The sequence below is a fragment of the Chamaea fasciata genome, unplaced genomic scaffold (assembly GCF_029207755.1).
Source record: "Chamaea fasciata isolate MVZ Bird 193981 ecotype frontalis unplaced genomic scaffold, bChaFas1.0.hap1 SCAF_1, whole genome shotgun sequence".
Taxonomy (NCBI): Eukaryota; Metazoa; Chordata; class Aves; order Passeriformes; family Sylviidae; genus Chamaea; species Chamaea fasciata.
In genome coordinates this window covers 23,933,831-23,953,949 of record NW_027094086.1, presented here as the reverse complement: position 1 = coordinate 23,953,949, position 20,119 = coordinate 23,933,831, and the positions used below count along the sequence as shown (strand labels likewise).

At 44.4% G+C, this 20,119-nt stretch overlaps 1 protein-coding gene across 1 annotated transcript; it reads right to left on the bottom strand.

Annotated features, from left to right (window-relative positions):
• Positions 1–234: 234 nt before the first annotated feature.
• Positions 235–2,028, bottom strand: LOC136301551 (GSK-3-binding protein-like). Its single transcript, XM_066204659.1, has one exon. It carries the CDS (start codon positions 1,669–1,671, stop codon positions 1,066–1,068), a length of 606 nt encoding a protein of 201 aa, XP_066060756.1. The 5' UTR covers positions 1,672–2,028; the 3' UTR covers positions 235–1,065.
• Between the last annotated feature and the right edge of the window lie 18,091 nt (positions 2,029–20,119).

Sequence of the window (20,119 nt, the reverse complement as noted above, 5' to 3'; positions counted from 1 at the left end):
CTTACGAATGAACGCTGCTGGCAAACAAAGGGGCTCAGTTGCATCTCCGTGCATTAATAACCGGTGTCCCACTGCATCAGACTATGCGGATTGTGGGGATTTCTTTTTTTTTTTTTTGCTTGCAAAATGGAGATCTTACAACTGAAAGAAGATCAAGGGGGAACGTGCCTACACAGTTTTGTTCTCATGAACCAGAATTCATTTCCCCTCAACAATGAGACACAGACCCAAAAATAAAAACAAGACCACGTTTATTCAATACAGACAGGTTAATTAAGACAGTAAGTCCTGTAAATCAGGAACACATTTCAAACGCTCCGGTGCGAAGTGCATATATTTAAAATCAACAGCTGCATCTTGTACTTGAGCCATTGAGTTTGTCGGGGAAGGGTGGATTCAGGATTTTTCTTTTTGGTAGAAAAAACTTGTGTCGGCTACCTTATGTGAACAATGCATCTCAGGCTCCATTCACTCATTTGTTGTAAGTCCAGCTGCCTTACAGCTTTGATATTCACATTTTTAAAAACTGCTTCATACAGTCACAACGAGAAATAATAACAATAAACGTTAAAATAGCAACAAATAAACCCCCAACAGAAAACCAAACCAGCCCGGGAGGGGAAAGGAAACACCTCCCGCCGGGGTCAGCGAGGATTATTGCAAATGGCTCCTGGGAGACGGAGGAGCTCCGCGGCAGCGGGGGACCGGCGGCGGGGGGGTCCGCGGCCCCGGCCGTGCTGCCCCGGCGGGGGGAGGAGAAGGAGGAGCTCCCGGGAAAGGCAGAGGAGGGACGGGGGCACAACAACAGCTCGGGGCGGGCGGCGTGCGCGGCCTCGCCGCCTTGGGGCTCCGTGGGGTCTGCGCCGCGGGTGACCTTGGGGCGGGGGGGGTTTGGGCACCCTCCCCGCCTCAACCGGCACCGGCCCGGGGGGCCCCGCCGCCGGGATACACTTACATCCTGGCGGAGCCCGCACCGCGCTCCCGCAGCCCGCCCGGCGGGGGCCCCGCCGCCGCCTGCGGCCGCGCTCCTTCGCCCCGGTCACCGCCGCCGCTCGTCCCCGCCGGCTACTGCAGGGGCTGCGCCGCCGCCGCCTCGCCGTCCGCGCCGCCGCTCCCCGCCGAGGCGCTGCCGCTGGAGGCCGCGGATGCCGCTGCTGCCGCCGCCGCCGCCGCCAGCTGCAGCCGCCGGACGGCTTCTTTGATGAGGTTGCCGGAAAGGATGAGCTGCTGCAGGAGCCGGTGCGGGTCCTCCTCCTCCGCCGGCCCGTCGCCCGGCCCCGGCGGAGGCTGCTTCCTCCGGCGGGCGGCGCTCCGCAGCCAGCCCCGTCCGCACAGCTGCTTGGTCACCCGCTGCTGGCCGCTCCGGTCCGGCCGCGGAGCCTCAACGTGTTGCGAGTGAGCTTGCGGCGGGGCCGGTCCCCGCGGCGCCAGCAGCCCGGCCCCGGCCCCGCCGCCGCTGCAGCACCGCGGGGAGTAGGGGGCGGCGCGGTCGCGGGCGCTGCCCGGCCCCAGGTGCTTGGGGGCGCGGGGCGGCGGCGGCGCCCGCTGGGCGCTCAGCTGCAGCACCTCGCCCAGCTTGGCCACCAGCGCGTCCACCTCCTTGGAGCCCGCCTGTCCCACGGCGACCGGGCGCTCCAGCAGCAGGAAGCGCTCGCCCGGGCGGCACGGCATCTCTGCCGGGTCCCCGCCGTGCCGCAGCCGCCGCAGCGGGACCGGGGCCGCCGCCCGCCCGCCGCCCCGCGCGCGCGCGAGCACACGCGGCTCCGGCGCTGCGGTCGCGGCTGGAGCTCGGCCCGCTGGCGTTGGTTTGTAAACAATGGGTGACGCGCGCGCCCGGGCGCCTCCCACTGCGCCGGCCGGGGGGAGAGGGGGGCGGCCCTCCGGACCAACCGCTCGCCGGCCGCTCCCGGGGCCGGCGCCCCGCGCGGGGAGGGCTCGGCCAACAGCGCGGGGGGGGCCTCCGCCGGCGAGCGCCGCCGGCCGGGCGAGCCCGCCCCGCGACCACCGAGCGCGACGCTCCCCGTCACCGTCTCCTTCCCCCCCGGTCTGCGCACCGCGTGGACCGGTCCGCTTTCAAACCCCGCACCTCGGGTCTCGGGGGCGGGGCAGCGGTGATTGGCAGCAGGGGGCGGGGCGGGCGGCGCGGCCGAGGGTCTCGCACCGCCCCGCGAACGGTTGGAGGGCGCACGGGGCCCGGCGTGGCGGGCGAGCGGCGCCCGGTGACCGCCCGGTGCCGGCTCGGCCGCTGCCGCTCGGGCCCCGCCGTTAACGGCCCGCGGGCCGCCGGTGCGGGGCGCCGGTGCCCCCGTGAGCGCCCGGCGGTTGCGCGCGTGCGGCTCTCCCGCGGCCCCGCGCGCCTGGAAGCGGGAGCTGACGCTTCCCGGCGGAGCGCGACCGGCCCGCGCCGGCCTCTGCGGGAGCGGCATCGCCGTTGCGGTCCCCATTAGCACAGTCTCTCGCAAGGTTCCGTGCTGGGGTCGCGGCGCGTTCGTACCGCAGCGCTCGGCTCTGACCGCTTGGTTCGCGCTCGGCGGTCGTCTCTGCCCTATTGCTATGCCCGCTGTGTGCTCGCGCCCGGCAGAGCATTGGTTTGGGGCTTAGTTCCTTGACATAGAAATGCCTTAGGAGCCTTATTTTGCATCACTAGAATTAGCAGACGTGAAGCAACTCTGTGCAGGTGTTTTGTCGGGATTTCTCTCAGCCTGGGGTTTACTTCGTCACCTGCGCCAATGCTCTGCCCTGTCTCTTCGTGTCCCAGTCCCATTCCTTCCCTTGTTTCTGTCACTGCATCTTTCAAGCAGGTGCTAAAATTTCTATGATGGGCATTAAATAAGGCTTTCTGGGTGTTGGAGCTCTGGGGACATAGTCCAGAACACGCTTATTCACGTGACGGGCCATGCGGTCGCCTCCGCTGGGAACAGCTTGTAAAGTGTAAGTTACTCACACACGTAACTGCTCTCACCATTGTGCCCTTGATTAATCAGTAAGCGCTTGGCAAAGGAGAGGGCATGTCCTTTGGTCCGTTTGTCCTCATGTTCTCCTGAGCTACTTCCACTTGCTGTACAGAGCAAGACACCCTGTGCATAAATGCCCGTGTTTGTGAACGTGCCCGCTATCTGCACATACTACTGGTCACTCCAGCCTAGGTGTCCAAGCCCATTGCTACATCCCCTGCCTGGGTTTATATGAGCTGGGCATAAATCATGCTTCCTAATTGCATATTATTTATTCAAGTGCATACTTAAGGTATCGATACTTTCTTATTTTCATCACCTTTTTGGTAACTGTCAATTAAAACTCAGATCACATTTTTCTAGAGATGATGAAAAGTGAGATTTTGTTGCCCCCTGCCCGCCCCCAAATATTTTTAAGAAAATACTTTCACCTTTATTCCTTATTTATGCAGTATCTATTCAAAAGCAATAGAAGCTGGCCTACATAGATGCAGTGGATGGATCTTCTTCAGCTCCAAGGGAGATCTATATTCAGATCACTTCTGAGTAGGTAATCTGGTATTCTATACAAGCAAAACTGCAATAAACCAGTACAGCTTATTCCAGCCTTTTCTTCTCCCACAAAAGCAAAATAAGCTATACCAGCAAAAGCTCAGTGCTGCTTGTGATTACATCTACACCTGGGGCTTTCATGAGCCTGGGAATGATAATCGCAAATCGTGCTTCATTGCATCCCTAACCAACGGCAGTGCTGGGAAAAGCTTGCAGGGTCGTGCTGATCAGTGTCACAGATAGGGAGCTCAGAGCACAGTCATTAGCAGAATCCTGATGTCCTCAGATCTTTTTAAATGCAAAATTTTAGTGATGACTGATTGACAATGGACTGAGTATCTGCTGAGGGTTTTAGGACTAAATGTACTGCAAATGTTTACACTGAATGCTACTGCTCAGGATTAATAGATATACCAGCTGAACAAAATGAGATTTGTGGACTTTCAGGAGAAGGGTGTTTGAGATTATCTCTTCCTAGAGGAATTGGGAACCTCAGCCATTACTTTGGTACTATCTGCTCTTTTCACTGGATGTTGAAAAAAGAGCTGAAATGCTGGAGAAGACTAGTATATCCTATATTTGCAGTTTTCCCTCAAAGATTTGTTTATGTGGAAAACTGTTTGAAATTTGTTTATGTTTGAAAACTGCACCAGAGGGCTCAATATGAATTTACATCATGATCAAATCTGTGGAATGGACCTCAGTCTGTCAGCATCCAGAGACCTCTCTGGGGTTAAACCCCAATCCATGCTAGAGGAGATCTAAACTGTCTGCAGCCATTATCGGATGTTCCTGGCAGAAATACGACAGCAGTTCATGAACAGGCAGCTGTTTGCTAGAGCCTCTCTGTAGAAATGAGAACTTCAACAGTAGGTTTTGCAATAAAGGGGGTGTCACTGATGGCCTGATGCAGAGTTTGTGAGGGTAAGTGGCAGGGTTGGTGGCCAGGTCAGCCCCAAAGAAGCTGAGGCCTCATCACTGAGAGGTTATTTGGCCAAGTCCTGAGTAAGCTATAGCTTACTCACTGTATTCTCTTTAAAATTAGGAGAATCACAGCCTGGTTATCATACTTGGTCTTCTACCACTGGAGATGAGCTCTGCAGCACTGCTTTTACTTTAGCAGTTTACTACAGTAATTGCAATTTTAAAATATCCCCAAAACCCCAAAGCATAGAACACTAAGGATAGAGGGAGGTTCTTTTTAAAATAAAAGAGTTGCAAAACTGTTGACAAAGTTTTTCTGAACTCTGACAGAATTTTTCTGAGCAGAAATTTGATCATGACCACTGGTGCTATTATCTTTTTCCCAGATGCATTTCTGTGTATGGTCTGCTTCTCTACTAGGATTGCCAAAATTCTCACAGCAACTTGTTGTCTAAGTCATTCTATTTGCAAGACATTACAGTTGAGAAAAATTATCTGTCCCTTTTTATGATTATTGTTCACTTGCACTCTCACTTTATCTGTTCAGCTGTTTAGAAAACAGTATTTAAGATGCTTTTAATAATACTTGTCTTTCAGATATTCCTAGCAGAGGACAAAATCTGAATTTCAGAAACACGCACTAATTATATTAATTATGTGTCCATCTATAAAATTTTGACAGAATTTTATTGTGTTTCCTGAGGATACATTTTAATTTCAGAATATAAAGGTCAATTTATATATTTTTACCTTTTGTAGTGATCCTGACAAAAGGGACAACTGGATGTGAATTCTGAGCTTTTAACCTATTAAAGGCAAAGAAAGAAAACCCTTAAATCCTTTGAAGTCTTCAATTCAGTGTAATCTCAGTCCTTTCACTACATGTATGTGTTCAGGATCATGCATACATTCTAATTTGTTGTGGAGGCCCTGTAACCCAGTCAGTGTGAAAATTATTAATAATACTTCATTTATTCAGGTGTTTACATTCCAAGTCCTTTTGCTGGACCTGCATGATCTGTGGTCTCAGACTTTGGCATGTGTAGAAATGATTCAGGTTGATAAATTCATGATAGAGACTATGTAGTGTTGCATCACAGTGTTAAAGTATTTATAGTGTTGTTTACAAAACAGTAAGGCAGCTTTGAACTGGGTGAACCCAGTGACTAGGAGGCCCTTTCCAGTCCTTTCTTTCTCCAGGGGTTTCTCACATCCTTTATTTTCTGCAGAAACTTCTGTCATATTTTTTAAATATGCAGAGCTTCTCTTCATAACAATAGTGTCAATGAAGGATGCTTGTGCAAAGTAAATTAATTTCCTGTGCACACTTCAAATGCAGAATGGGGAAGGGCCAGAACACCATCCAAATAAGACAAGTTTAGATTCCCCAATAATTGTTTTGTAATCTGCATTTATAATAGATTTCCAAGACCAAAAGACATTCCTTTTGAAACAACTGAGGTTGCTAAGTGACACAAATGTATTTACTGTGTCATAACTTGCAAAAGCCAAGCACATTAAAACAAGAGCTTTAATAAGCAGCAGTGTCATGAATCTTACCTTGATTCCCAGGGTAAGTATAAACCTGCTGACCAACATCTTTATATGGTTTGGGATGCCCAGTCTGAGACCTTAATGGAAACAGGAAACATCTGTTTTTTTAGAAAATACAGACTTTCATTCTTAAGGAATTGAAATATGCATACTTTGTCCCAGTGGATGTTTGGGATTTGTTTGTTTCATGTGTTGTTTCTGTTTATCCACATTCAATTACCTAAGAATTTGCATGTAGGGGTACTGCTTCCTAACAAGGCTGGGAACGACACTGTCAGTTGTGGAGCTGAGTTACTTCTTTTCGCTCAAGTTATCACTGTTTCTTATATCTTTTAGACACAAAAAACCCACTCCAGTCTTTTGGGTAAAGCAAAAAGCCGGCACCTTCTTCTGTCTTCTCACCTTCTTCTAGTGTCTGACACTCCAAACTGCTGTATTTCAGCTTGTCCAAGCAATCAGAACACAGGGCCCCTTTGAAGGGACCACAGTAACATTCCTTTGGCCCGATAAGCTGATCCTTCTCTTTCCCTAAGCTGCAAAACCTCTTCCTCCTGTGACACACAAGATGCAGTTGATGCCCTGTACCTGCAGCAAATGTGCAGAAGTGGACAGTGTGCAGAAATTGCTTCTGAGGAGTGCACTGAGCTACCTGTTCATTAGGAGCTGCCAGGTTGCCTTGCACAACAGCCTCTGCTAGTTTAGGAATGAGACAGGAGGCGTGGGAAAGGAGCCTACAGACGTCTCAGGGATGCACTAAACTACGGGGCAACCAAGCCTTTGTTTGTTTATTCAAATAATTGACTCACTTCCAGCTTTCCTAATAACTGGAATACATTTTAATGGTAACCACCTATATTATAAGTAATGAGCCAGTGTAATCCATTGTGTGGGTTCTCATAGGTTTTCCATATAGGCAACTCCTGAGAATAATTTCCATTTGTTCAATCTTTTCAAATATTGAAATAAAGGAAGAAGAGATGAAAACAGTGTATTGAACCACTCCTAAAATGTCATTAAATGGACTTTAGGAGCATCTCTTAAAAAATACCAGATTCAAGAGAAAAGCCCTTTTACCTTTTGTCAAAATACCCTGCACATTTCTGGCAAAATCCCTGTGCTTGTTTCTATTCCTTCAATTGGTATTTGTTTGTTAACCAGACATGTCTCTTGAAAGTTCTGTTCAAACAAGCCTATCTACAGTGAATACTGAAAAGCCACGATCAATAAACTAGTATATAATGATTACAAGTAATGCGTCTCACTCAGCATGTAGGGCAAAAAAGAGAAAAAAAAAAAAAAGCCTCCTGTCTAATTATATTTGAAGTAGACTTGTCTAAAATTAACGGAGCACTTGTCCCACAAGGAGTGCAGCCAATTCCACTGAATCAATGGAACCTGGGCAGGACTGCCAGCTTTCCTCATTGAAATTCCTCCTTCAAGCATACTTTTGACATTAAGCCATTTGAAAAAGTTGACTGTAACTCAAAAAGAAAAATGTAGACCAGGCACCACCTGAGATCTGACAGCTCCTTCTTGTTTTGAGTCTGAACTGTGCTGTTAGCACAATTTAGGCCCTGGATTTGCTCCTCACAGAAGCATGATCAACCTTCAGGTAAGAAACCTCTCAGGGCAGCTACGGTGGTTATAGATGTGGTCACATTTCCTTCTTTTTGCTCCCTGACCACAGCTCACTTTTTTCTTTTTTTTTTTCTTTTTTTTTTTTTAGCAGTATTACTCATCTCATTGTGAATTCCTCAGTTTTCCTCCTTAATCTAATCCTGCAGAGCACTGTGATGTTCACTTGTAGTACTCAGTATGATATTTAATCTCTGCCATTTTTCTCTGTGAGAGAGATTAGTAAAAGATTTTAAAACCAACAAATTGCATATTCATTTTTCTCAAGACTTATTAGCCCTTTAGAACAAGACAGATAGATCTAGCTTCTTGAAACACCTTTCCTTCTCTTCAAAAATATTGTGTCCATGACAGCCTGATTCCACTGCACGTGCTCCTTTCTGTTTTACCTAAGAGTCCTTTTGATCTGCTTACAGTCTTTTTATTCTTTTTTTTTTTTTCTCCAGTAACTTTTAAAATATTGAAACACGTTTTATAGAATCACGTAGTGGTTTGGCTTGGAATGGACCTTAAAGATCATCTCATTCCAGTCCCCCTACTGTGGGCAGGAACACAGTAGATGTGGTTGCTCAGAGTTCCATGCAACCTGGCCTTGAACACTTCCAGGGATAGGGCATCCACAACTTCTCTGGGCAGCCTGTGCCAGTGTCTCATCACCCTCACAGTAAAGAATTTCTTCCTAGTATCCAACCTAAACCTACGCTCTTTCAGTTTAAAGCTATCCCCCCTTGTCCTGTCACTACATACCCTGGTCAAAAGTCTGTCTCCAGCCTCTTTTTAGGCCACCTTGAGGTACTGGAAGGCAACTCTCACAGCCTGTCCTCAGAGGAGAGGTACTCTAGCCCACCAGTCATGTTTATGAGCCACCTCTGAACTCGCTTCAACAGGTCTACATCTTTCTTGTGCTGGGAGGACCCAGAGCTGGATGCCGTACTCTAGGTGGGATCTCACAAGAGTGGAGTAGAGTGGCAGAATCACCTTCCTCAACCTGCTGGTCAGAGTGTGAAGAAGTGGCTTATTTTGAGGGGTTTGGGGGTCTTTGTTCCTTTATCTGCATATTTTATCTCCCAACCATCTATTAGGTAAGCCTGATTTTCTCTTTTAAAAATCAAGCCTATATATTTAGATAGTGAATTTCCCAATAGCAAAGTCAACAAACAACACCCATAAATTATTACACAGTAATAATTCCCATCACATTAACAACTGTGTTTTCCTGTATATTTTGTTTAGGGCTAAATTCACCCTCAGTGGATAATGAGAAACAGCCTTTTATGTTGCAAATCTTTCAGCATATAATGTTCATCATAATAGATTTCATGATATCCTTGGGTGCTATTATACATGCATAATTTAGAGTAAGTACCACAGGTCATGTCACTTACCTCCTTCTGGTGTAGGGTTCTCAAGACTTTGTACAAAAAATCTTTGGCTCACAGTAAGAGACATGGAGAATGTTCCTGCCTCATTCAATTTTCCTTTCTCCAGGGTCCTGCTGAACCACCACAGTTCACAGCCGGGGCACACACACAAACTGGCCATGATTTTAAATTATACAGTCATAGAATACAGGTTGGAAAGAACTGATCTCAAGGAACATTTCATCCAGCCTTTCTTGGTAAAAGTCTAGATAAGATGGCCCAGCACATTGGCAGCCAAATCTCAGGAGTGTACTGCATTGGGGAATCCACCACTTCCCTGGGGAGATTATTCCGATTGTTCTCATTGTGAAGAGTTTTTCTTGTGTGAGTAGCTGTAACTTCCCCAGGAGTAACTTGTACCCAATGCCCTCTGTTTTTTTCATGTGACTTCTTGTAAGAAGGGAGTCTCCATCTTCTCTGTAACCATCCAACAAATAGTGGGACACGATGAGGAGGTCTCCCCCAAGCGTTCTTTTCTCAAGGCTGAACAAACACAATTCTCTCAGCCTTTCCCCCTGTCACAGGCTTCCCAGTCATTTGGTCATCATTGTGGCTCTTCTCTGGACCTTCTCCAGCCTGTCCACATCTTTTCTGCACATCAGGGACCAAAACTGAACACAGAATTCCAGTGTGGCCTGATAAGCACTGAGCAGAGTGGGATAATGACTTCCGGATTTCTGCTGGTGAAGGCTTTTTTCAGCCTGGATTTTTTTGTCTCCATGACTGGGGGCCCAGCAGTATTGGTGAAGACAGAAGTGAAGGAAGTGTTGAGAACCTCTGCCTTTTCAGCAATGTCAGTGACAAATTCACCTCTCTTATCAGTGAGACAGTATTTTCTTTCTTCTTTCTTCTTGTTGTTTATGTATCTGAAGAACTGTTTCTGTTAGTTTTGAGCAGACTGAGAAGCACACAGTTAACCTGAATTTTGATTTTCCTTTGTAGCAAAACTTGGATTTGTGGCAGTTCTGTAGCGGCAGAGGAGCAGACTGAGTTGCCCCTGAAGCAGGAAAACTGAGCAGTGCAGAAAGTGGCAGGGAGAAGCTCTTTCAACCATTTCAGTGAGAGGTTGGAGGGTGTGCTCAGATTGAGTGGATTCTTCATCACTGGAATGAAGATTTACAGGTAAATCCGTAGGGGGGCGACTGCTTTTTTGCATGATCTGAATTGTTCTTCTTGGACTCCCACTGTTGTTTTAGATAAATGTGCTCTTCTACCTTTGAAAACATTCAACACTTTGGAATAATTCCCCCTTTCTTCTGTATGGCATCTCTTAAACTAAGAGCAGTAAACCAAAATTCCTGCCCATTATGAAGAAAGTTTTCTACACTTTGGAGCCAAATAGCAATAACTATTTCCTGTCTCACTCTGTGTTTCCTCTTCCCCACACTACCTGCTACAAGGCAACTATGATTGCCACTGGACATTTTGATTTCTGTGTTACATTTTTTTTGCTGAAAGATGTGACTGTATTTCAAAGGAGTGAGTCATGGGGATTCAAGTAGGGTCTTTTGTCAGGAAAATTACAACTAGCCTTCCCCAATAACTCCCTGAGCACTGGCTGCATTTTGGGGGGATTTAGAAGTGTTCCACGTGCTCTTGCAGTAGCTGCCTCAAGCCTCTTGCTAGTTTACGAAGGGGCATTTGCAGCCTCTGTCCCTGGAGTGTGTCTTTATACCTTCCCTTGTGTCTCCTGTAGTTGCCAGAGCTGCACAATGCCACATGTTTTGTAAAAATAGTGTTTTAAGCTTTCTGAGCCTGCATGCCCACTGCCATGCCCTTGTTGCAGCCCTCATTGTTGTGCTGGACAGGTGTGTTGTGCCACACTAGGAGCCACTGAGCTGTTCTTTGGAAATGTATCTTTTTCAGGACTCTAAAAATACTGGATCAGCAGAAATGAGCAATGCAGAGGCAGAGGAGGGCAGGACTGAGGAAGGATGTTGAAATAGGAGCACTAAAAGTAGGTTCTACCCTTAAAAAAACTTCACAGCATAAAATCATGCCCCAGGATTTCTGTCAGCCTTAAAGGTTCATAGCGGTACCACAAGTTAGCAGTGCTCTTCATTCTGTGGCAGGCATGAGCGGGAGGCCTCTGGCAATAAGGAAGGAGGAATGGAAAGGCACTGGAAGAGTAACACCATTCAAGTGGTGGAAAAATGTCCTCAGAGTAGCTGACAAGGCAGACCCTTCAGTATCAACCTTTATCCTCCTGTTGAACTTGCTGCCTCAAACCAAAAGCAACCACAGGCTTGGGTTTCATATTTTTTGTGTAGAAAGGATTCCATTTATAACTGGAATAACTTACAACTCAGGTTTACTTTGCAGTGAAATTGAGTTCAAAGAGCTTATAAACAGAATTCTTGATTGCAAAATTGATTTTAAACTGTATAAAGTAGTTCTGCTTGCACTATGCTATTTTAGCAAGGACAATAGGACCCCTAAGGCCGACATTTCCAAAACAATTTGTCCAAGAAAGAAACCTCTTTTCAGTTACTGAACCACTTTATAAAGAACTTGATATTGCTAACTTTCACCATAATTTTCCTATAAAATACATCTTCAGCTGGGAAGTCATCACTTAGATTATGTACCATTGGCATCATGAGTTCATATATTTTAGAAGTTCCCTCCTTTACTGTTATCACAAATTTACGTTCATGATCCATTTCCAAATGGTCCCTACTTAAAGTTTGTGTTTCTTACTGAATGTCAAGCTGCAATAAGAAAACTCTCCACCGCATTTACCGAAATTCGTTGGTGTTGCAGCCTGGTGGGTTTTATTACTTTCCTTTAACGTTCATTTGAATGAGATAATAAATTGGGCAAAACAGTACTAAAACCAGAAGTTGCAACATGGTTTGTGAGCACACAAACTTATAAATGAGCAACAAAGCCAGGAACCAGGGAAACTAGGTATCGTCTGTCTACATGCTTGAGTCTACCTTTTTTCTACTTCAGAATCACGCCTGACTTGAAAGACACTCTCACAGCAATTAAAAAAATATATCAAAACAACTATGGCAGTTCCAGCTTAGTGATTACTTTCTTTCTTCATGGTTTTCCTACTCTTCATATTTATCAGCACTGGGCATTGCAGTCTGCTACAGCAAATTGTGGTACATCGGAGTAGGAATTGCACCGTAGAAAATAAAATGTTAATGATGATGATTAAAGTTTTCCTGGGATTCCCATATGTGCTCATTATCACTGCTGACATCATTCACTCTCTGTGCTGTGCTCATTGAAGGCTCTGCAACTGAAGTAGGTAGGATATACTGAAACTGAAATAATTTCTTGAAAATAATGTGAATCTAAATTCATCTCCCTTCACAAAATAATTCTGAAAGAACAGTGCAGTCCCAAAATCCCAAAAGAAAACCTCTTCTGAGATACCAAAAGAGGAAGTTGGTTGCATTGCTCTATAAGAAATCCCTTGAAAATGACAGGCACAAGGGAGTGACCACATGAATTTTTCTTGTGCTGAGGTATCCCAGCTTTTGCAGGGGTGTTGGTGTTGCAAGGTGACTTGTGTAACTTGTGGGTAGTCTGGATGGCACCTCATTGTGGAGATGACATTTGATAATGACCAAACCTGACTTAGCCAACGTAATGCCAAGCTGCCTTTGAAAGTTTTTCCCCACCTGCTCCCCTTTCTGTGTTTCTAACACATCCCTTGTGCTGTCTCTGGTGCTCTTTGGAGCCACAGGCAGTCAGATCAGAGGGTCCAGACACTAGAAAACTAGGCCTGCACAAAAGCATTGAGTTGTACATCAGTTTAGCTTTCTGCTCTGGAATATTTATGGTTTAATGTACATCACTAGCAAAGACCTTGCAGAAAGCATGGCTGGCAGGCAGGAGAGGGAGTGGGACTTCTTTCAGCTATTAAGTCTGGTTTAATCGAATCATAAACCTGACTGGGGAGAAGTCTCCCCAGTACACTGACTTTGGTAGTGAAGCTCTTTCAAACAGTGGCTGCCATGCTCCAGACCTGGCTGACTGCTTTTCCTTTGTGCTGAAATTCATCACCTCTTCAGGTGGGTCTGTGAAATCAATCTCTGCAGAGGTAGACTATAAACTGGGCTGTGGCTCAAGGTACATAACTTCTGACGCAAGAGCAGAGGTGATGAGCTGTGGTGTAACCCCAGGAGTGAGTAACTGGAGGTCATAGGGCAGGAGCTTGACCCACGTGGTTGCTGGAGCCAGTCTTTCAAGAAACTACATTTGGAGTGGTCTCAATGGCTCATGTTCCTTGAACTGATCAGTGCCTGCAATTCCTCTGTGCTTTTTGATTAAAGAAGGTGCTCTGTGTGGCAGCTACACTAGTGGGTTCAGTGTTTTTCCCAGAAAACAATCTGCTGAGGGAATAAATTAACACATAGAAATTGTAGCATGGCATTGTGGGTTTGTATAGGACACGATGGTTATCCAAAATTCAGTCTTGTAGCGTAGACAAGCATGGCAGCGAAGACACTACTACAACAGCAGTGCAGTTACTAGGGCTTACTGGTATCACAGATCTCCTTTGCAGAATGGAGCCATGCAGGCGTGCTCAATATAGACATTAGCTCACATTACAGACCTTCAAAATCCATTGCTTTTACTATGATTTAGGAATAAAAAGGAAAAAGAATTTCTTCCATGCTGGCAACAAAACATAGGTTATGTTGGGGATAAAAAAAACCTTAAGAGTGCCTGTATTTAGACTTGGACCAAAGCACCTTAAGGCATGGTCTTCATGGGTAGTCTCAGTGTTGCACTGGGGGTTTGCATGCAGTCAAGTCTCCACAAAAAGCGCAATTCTATATGCAAGCATATGACTTGCAGAAGTGCTGTCAGAGGCAAGGACCAGTAACCACAAAGATCTATCTCTGTTGTGGTTGGTGTAAGGGATTAGTAAACTTTTTGGACTTCTCTGTCTGAGAAAACAGATTGTGAAATTGTAAAATATTTTACTTATGATACATTTTCTGCTTGGAAAGTGTGTCAGAGTTTGAACTGATTGTCCACTATGAGTGAACTCTCTCTTTTGTCCTTGGCTCTTTGAATTGCCCAGTGCCCAATGGATGCCTTCTCTTATTATAGCCAAGACAAAATGTGTAATAGATTTTAGCAGAACCCCTCCCACTCCTGCCAATATATAAAGGAGGATAATAGTGCTTGTAAAAAAAACCCATCATGCACATAGTTTCTCATTCTGATCACAAAACAAAGCCAAGTATGATGGAAAGCATTGTCCCTCTTTACTGATCTGTTGTGTATATATTACTGTTTGTAGCAACAAAAATGTCACTGTAATGTAAAAATGTCAGTCCTCAGGTTGAATTTGTAGTTCCAGTTACCTGATTACATAAAATGAAATGCTGAAAAACTGTAAAACTCTTCAATATTCATTCAGCAAAAAAGCTGAGTCCTGTAGACTCTTCTTTCACCATGCACATGTGCATGTTTCTTGTGTACTATTTAGTATGTACTCCTTTTTAAAGCATAGTTTGTGTAATTTGTTAGTTTGATTTACTGTATTATTTCCTGAGTATGGAACAATCCTGAAGTAAGTGCCATTTTGTGGGTAGCAAAGTATTTGAGTGCAGCTCACCACCTCCAATGTGTCAGCTAGATCTATTGCACAACTATTAATGGCATGTTCAGAAGAACTTTTACACTAATATTGAAATTCTTTTAAGACCATATTTAGCTTTGGCAAATGTTTCCCACATGTCTTCGAGTGGCAGTCCATCTTTTGATGTTTATATTTGCCATCTGGATATGTCAGCTTTGTGCAACAGAAGCATGTAATGGTGTAAGTAAATCTCAAGAAGTCGAAAGAACATTTTAAAAGGTTTACAAACAAATGTACCTATAAATAGTATAAAAAAATGCATGCATAATGGTGTGGACATACTTTTTTGGCAAGTCACTCTACAGTCTGATTTTTTTAGATCTTATTGCTACAGATATCCCAAAAGGAATTTTAAGGAAGTTATATAAGAGAAAGAATATACGTTGTAGTTTTTAGTTTGTTAATTTTATGCATGTGATCATATCTTAAGTATGATCAAGCTCACATTTCTTCCAGGACTTCTTATAAAGAGGCAGATTTCCTGATTTTCATGGATTTTCCCACACAACTTTTGTGGAAAATACTTGAACAAAGAATAAACTACATGCAAAACATCAAAAAATCCTTGGTTCCTTGGACAGGCAGATGCAAGAGTTATGCACTATGCTTATGGCTGTTGCCATTACTCTTTGCACTTACAAGAATTTGAATGCAGAATTGTTTTTCCTTGTACTCGGCTACAACTCAGATAAGCATCAGGAGAGATTAAATATAACTGTGTAAAGGACATAACCTCCTGTTATGCTGCAGTAGGTTTGTTTTGCCACCAGCTACTGCAGGATAACATGAAATTCAGATCTTGGCAGGTAAAACACTTCCAGCTGAACTTCATAATTTCTGCAATGTGGAATATTTGAAGCCATAGCCATGTTAAAAATAATTAGATGCAACCAATGGTTGTATACCACAGAACAATTAGAACTCAATCCCTAGAAATGTGTTAAAAGTTCTTCCCAGTTATTTATGCTGTTGAGATAGGCAGAGCCATATACAGTACTCAGAAGTGATATGCATTCATCTGTGTTTATATCACCGGGAAAAGCACTGCCATCTGCCCTTAGCAATACTCTCTCTACTCTTTGCTCTTTGTAAGATGAGCCCAGCTTCAATGTCATGTTACGATTTATTGCTGGTGATCTGCTTCGAGTTGTTTTTTGGTCACCCATAGTTTGTTTGGATTCCCTTTTTTCTTGTCTGTTGTCTAGTGTCACTGTGGGATTTGGGCTTGTCGGACTTATTTTATACATCATTAGCTCAGCAGTGCAGGGAATGATTACTTTCTCATAAAAAAGTAATTCTTTCTTGGAAGACGTGTAAATCTTGGCTGTTGTGACAGTGTTTTTTGCAAATTTCCTTGAAAGCCAAATACTCAGGATTTTATTCTTCATTGCCTCACACCTCTTGCTGTCATTTAAACTCCTGCCAAAAAACATCACTGAAGCAGCGGCTCTGCACTCTGCATCTTCCAACCTTTGAGACTGTTGCTTTGTAATCTTAATGTCCTTGTACACAAGTCTTATTTACTTTTTTTTATGTCATCCCAAGTTCATTTCCTTTAATGATCAAAAGTCCATGGCACGGTTTAGCCCCGAAAAGGACTGATACTACAGCCCTCACTGCATTACTGAGTGTAACTAGGGCAGAGGCCAGCTGGAAAGCAGCCAGCGCCTGGCTCCAGCATTTGAGAGCTAGGAAGCTCTAAGGTGAAACATTATTGGACACACATATTGGAGAACTAGAGGCTGTAAATAGAATAAAGCAAATAAAAACATTCAGAAAAATGAGGGCTGCAAGAACTGGGCTCTTTCCAAACACTCTTCCTATTTTTCCTTTTTACAGAGTCTTTATTTGTAGGGTAATACAAGTTCTAGATCTTGGTGTTGCCCCTTCCACAGCACAACATGTGCTCAATTCTCTGTCCTATTTCTTCTTGTGATGTAGTTTGCTGAAAGGCTCTGGTATGTAGTTGTTAAAGTTCATGACAAAATGGCTGGTGGGGTCAGCACACAGCAATTTTTCAAGTGTATTTGGTGTGCCTCAGTGGTCATCTGCCGCTGGTGCACCAGGGGATTCATTTTCATAACCTGAGAACTGCTCTATCATTGAAACTTATAAGAACTTGGAGCATTCACCACTGCTCCATGTTTCTCCAAAGAGAAACAACCAAAGTTTATTGTAGAACAATTGCTCCAAAGTCCTATTCTGTTCCAGTTTTGCTGGTGTTCTAATGCTACAGCAGTGTCTGCTGTTAATAGGGAACCCAGGCTCACAGGGAAACAGGTGCATTGTGGCAGCAGCAAAGTTGTCAACCATCACTCCACGATCCAAACTCTTCAACACCTAGGTGGGCCCACATATGTGCTAATATTTGTTAGCACATAACTTTATTAATCAAGCTGCCAGCCTCACTCAAAGCCTTTTCTATTCCATTCCATTTTATGTCCTCTGAATTGCTCAACTTCATTTTTCCACAATGAGCTCTTCCCATCATTATCAAGAGCAGCACTTTTTGGAGTAATCTGGAAGAAACTTTGTGATTCCTTTGCCTTCCATTGATAACATTTTATTTTAATTAAAACTTGATTTTTTTTTCAATCTCCTTGCACTGTAACAATATCATTGAAGGAGTGTGTGTTCCACTCAGATAAGGGAGAATCATTTATTTGTGAAATTCCAATGGTGTTTGCTTTATTTAAATAAATTACCTGCACAAATTGCTTCCCAGAGGAGGCTGCAAATTTAATAAAACTTATGTCCCTTGGTCTAATTCTCTTCTATCTTGGTTTCATGTTAGCCATTCAGCCTTCTGCAAGGTGTATATCCACTATTAGAAGGAGTATGTATTTGGGATTCAGTAGCATTTTACCTTCATCCACAAAAACCTGCAGTGACTCAAAAGTCGTGCCAGCAATCCTGTACTTCTGGCTGAAGCTTTTGGTGTGCCCCACTTGCAGGGGTGACAGGCATACCTGTAGTGTAGAACTACACAACCCTTCCAGATGTACACCAGCCCTGCAGGAATAGACAAGTCATGATGGAGAATCAAAATCCTTACTGGTGGAGACCAAGCGGGTAAGACCTAAAGCAACACTTCTGCCAGCACTTCAGAGAAGTTTATGCACTTAGGTCCCCATAAAGGACTTTTGTAGTTGAGATTTTGGAGGGGACAGAGAGTTCCTTGGTGGAATTGTGTGGAAGTGAGCATACATCATAGCCAGTGGGTTCCTACTGTGATCTTTCTGTGATGAAAACAGGTCTCAGACCATGACTCCACTAAAGGCACTGATAACTGCTGGTATTTGTTTCTCTGACATTTGTCTCTGTCCCTGCCAGTGCTGCTGCAGGCTGGCCCTTTGGTCTATCAGCTTAAAAAAGTAAGCCTGGGGGTAAATAATTTGCTGACTTTTCAAAGCTGGACCAGTTTTTCAATCACTCCCGCAAAGAACTGGGTTGGCTTCCCCGATGGAGTGTTGCATTATGATTTGGGTACTGGATACTTTTGATCAAAATGGGTAGAGAAGGATAGAGAGGGGCTCCCTCGTTTGCAACCCATCTACTTGGTGGTTGTGTTCCAGATATGGGAATATATTCTGACTGAAGCAGATTTACTGGGGTGCTCAAGAAAGAATGACTCTTTTGCAGTCATTGTGTAAGGGTGAGTTATCATATAACATGCACAGAAACTACAAAATGAAATATCCAAATGAATGACTGCCTCTATTACTTCATGAGAAGCTGCAAGGAAGAAGCCAGAGCAAAAGGAAAGAACTGGAATTATTCACAACTGTCAGTTAGGAAGTGATGCAGTATGTCAAAAAAGTAGAGATTTTATGAACGCCAACTATGCACTGCAGTCATTTATGCTTAGTAAAGCTTGTAACTATTGCTATACGTAGAAGGATAGCAAATAATTAACATAAAACTGGTTAGTTATTACTTAGGCGTGGAGCCAAACCATGTTATGGCTGATTTACTGTAAAGGCTTATCTGCACTCGAGCTGTTCCCACCCTTGCTCTGCTACCAGCGTGGCTTCACTTGCGGTAACAATTGCAGGAACTCTTGTTTGATCAGGCAGGAGCACTTTTACTGCCATGTGGCCTAATCTGGTTGTGCAGTCATGTGTGCAGAGAGCAGCACATGGGTGTATGTTTTACAGCTTTTCGTTAGAAATGGCTTTAGTATGCACACCAACAGTCAGCACATAAAAATCATTTCCATCGAGTGATTTGGGGATATAGGGAAGACAGATTTCAAGGCTTGTTATTATGCCACTGTGATGGGCTTTAAAGAGGAAACATTTTTCCTAGCATGTTATAAATATCTCATCATGCCATTACGATCCCAGGCTAGGAAGCCATCACGGCTATGAATGAGAAAGGCAACACTGCAGTAACATAAAATTTCTCACTCTCTTTTGTTTTCCTGGTGGATTGTTGCAAGAAGGAAAACTTGCTAATGTCCAGACATTTTCTTTCCCTTTTTTAAAAATCAGAATTTTTTTCTTGTTTACCTTAGAAATTGAGGCTTTGTTTATGGTGTGTTCTGTGCTGTGAAGCACATGGAAATACTGGCAATGCCTGCTTGAGAGGGCTCCTTACTCACTGATCTACTCCTAGGCTATGTACTCACAGGGGAACCTGGACTTGGGTGTGGTGATTAACCCAGCACATGTACATATGTCAGAGGACTCGGGCATTTGAGAACATAAGCTTAAGTTTCTAAGTAAGCAAGGAGTTAAAGAGTAAACCATATCAGGTAGCCTGTTTATTACCACATGGCCACTTCCACTTGTGTTCTCCATAAAGTTGTGCCAGCAGTTTCATTTTAAACATTGTTTTTCGTTAGTTTATATAATACAGCTGTAAATATTTTTGCAGGCTCAAACTTGGAATTTAAAGGGAGAAACTAGGAAAAAAGCACACTCCTGACTACTCTGCTTTTGAATGATATAGAAGTGAAACTGCTGGGAGTATTGCATGGGATGGGTATGTCCATCTCAGTAAAAGCTTTGGATTAAAAAGTGGAGGACATACAAAGCCATCTCTGCAGATGTCCTCCATGAGGCAGATGTCCTGGAAAAGGCCAGGGAATGAGCATGGGTGTTGAATCTTGAACTAGAGTGGAAGAGCTCAATAAACAAAATACCAGTATAGTAATGCTGAAAGAATATGATTAGTCACCACATTCTTGACTTGTACTCTCTGGTATTTTCATTGTAAACATGGATTGTTTTCATCAAGCATAAGGACAGCCATGGATACAACTGTGTGTCCTTGTGTAGGTGACAAGCATCAAGGATCTGATCACTGAGGTTGATATCACACAAGACAACTAAACCACCTAACAGCCCAGTAGAAAACTAGCCTCCTTTTTACCCTGCCTGCTTAGTTTCTGCCAGGTTAGTGAGCTTGGTTACTCTGGTGAAGTCTCCAAATGCTAGAGCCAACACAAGTGAAATGGCTCA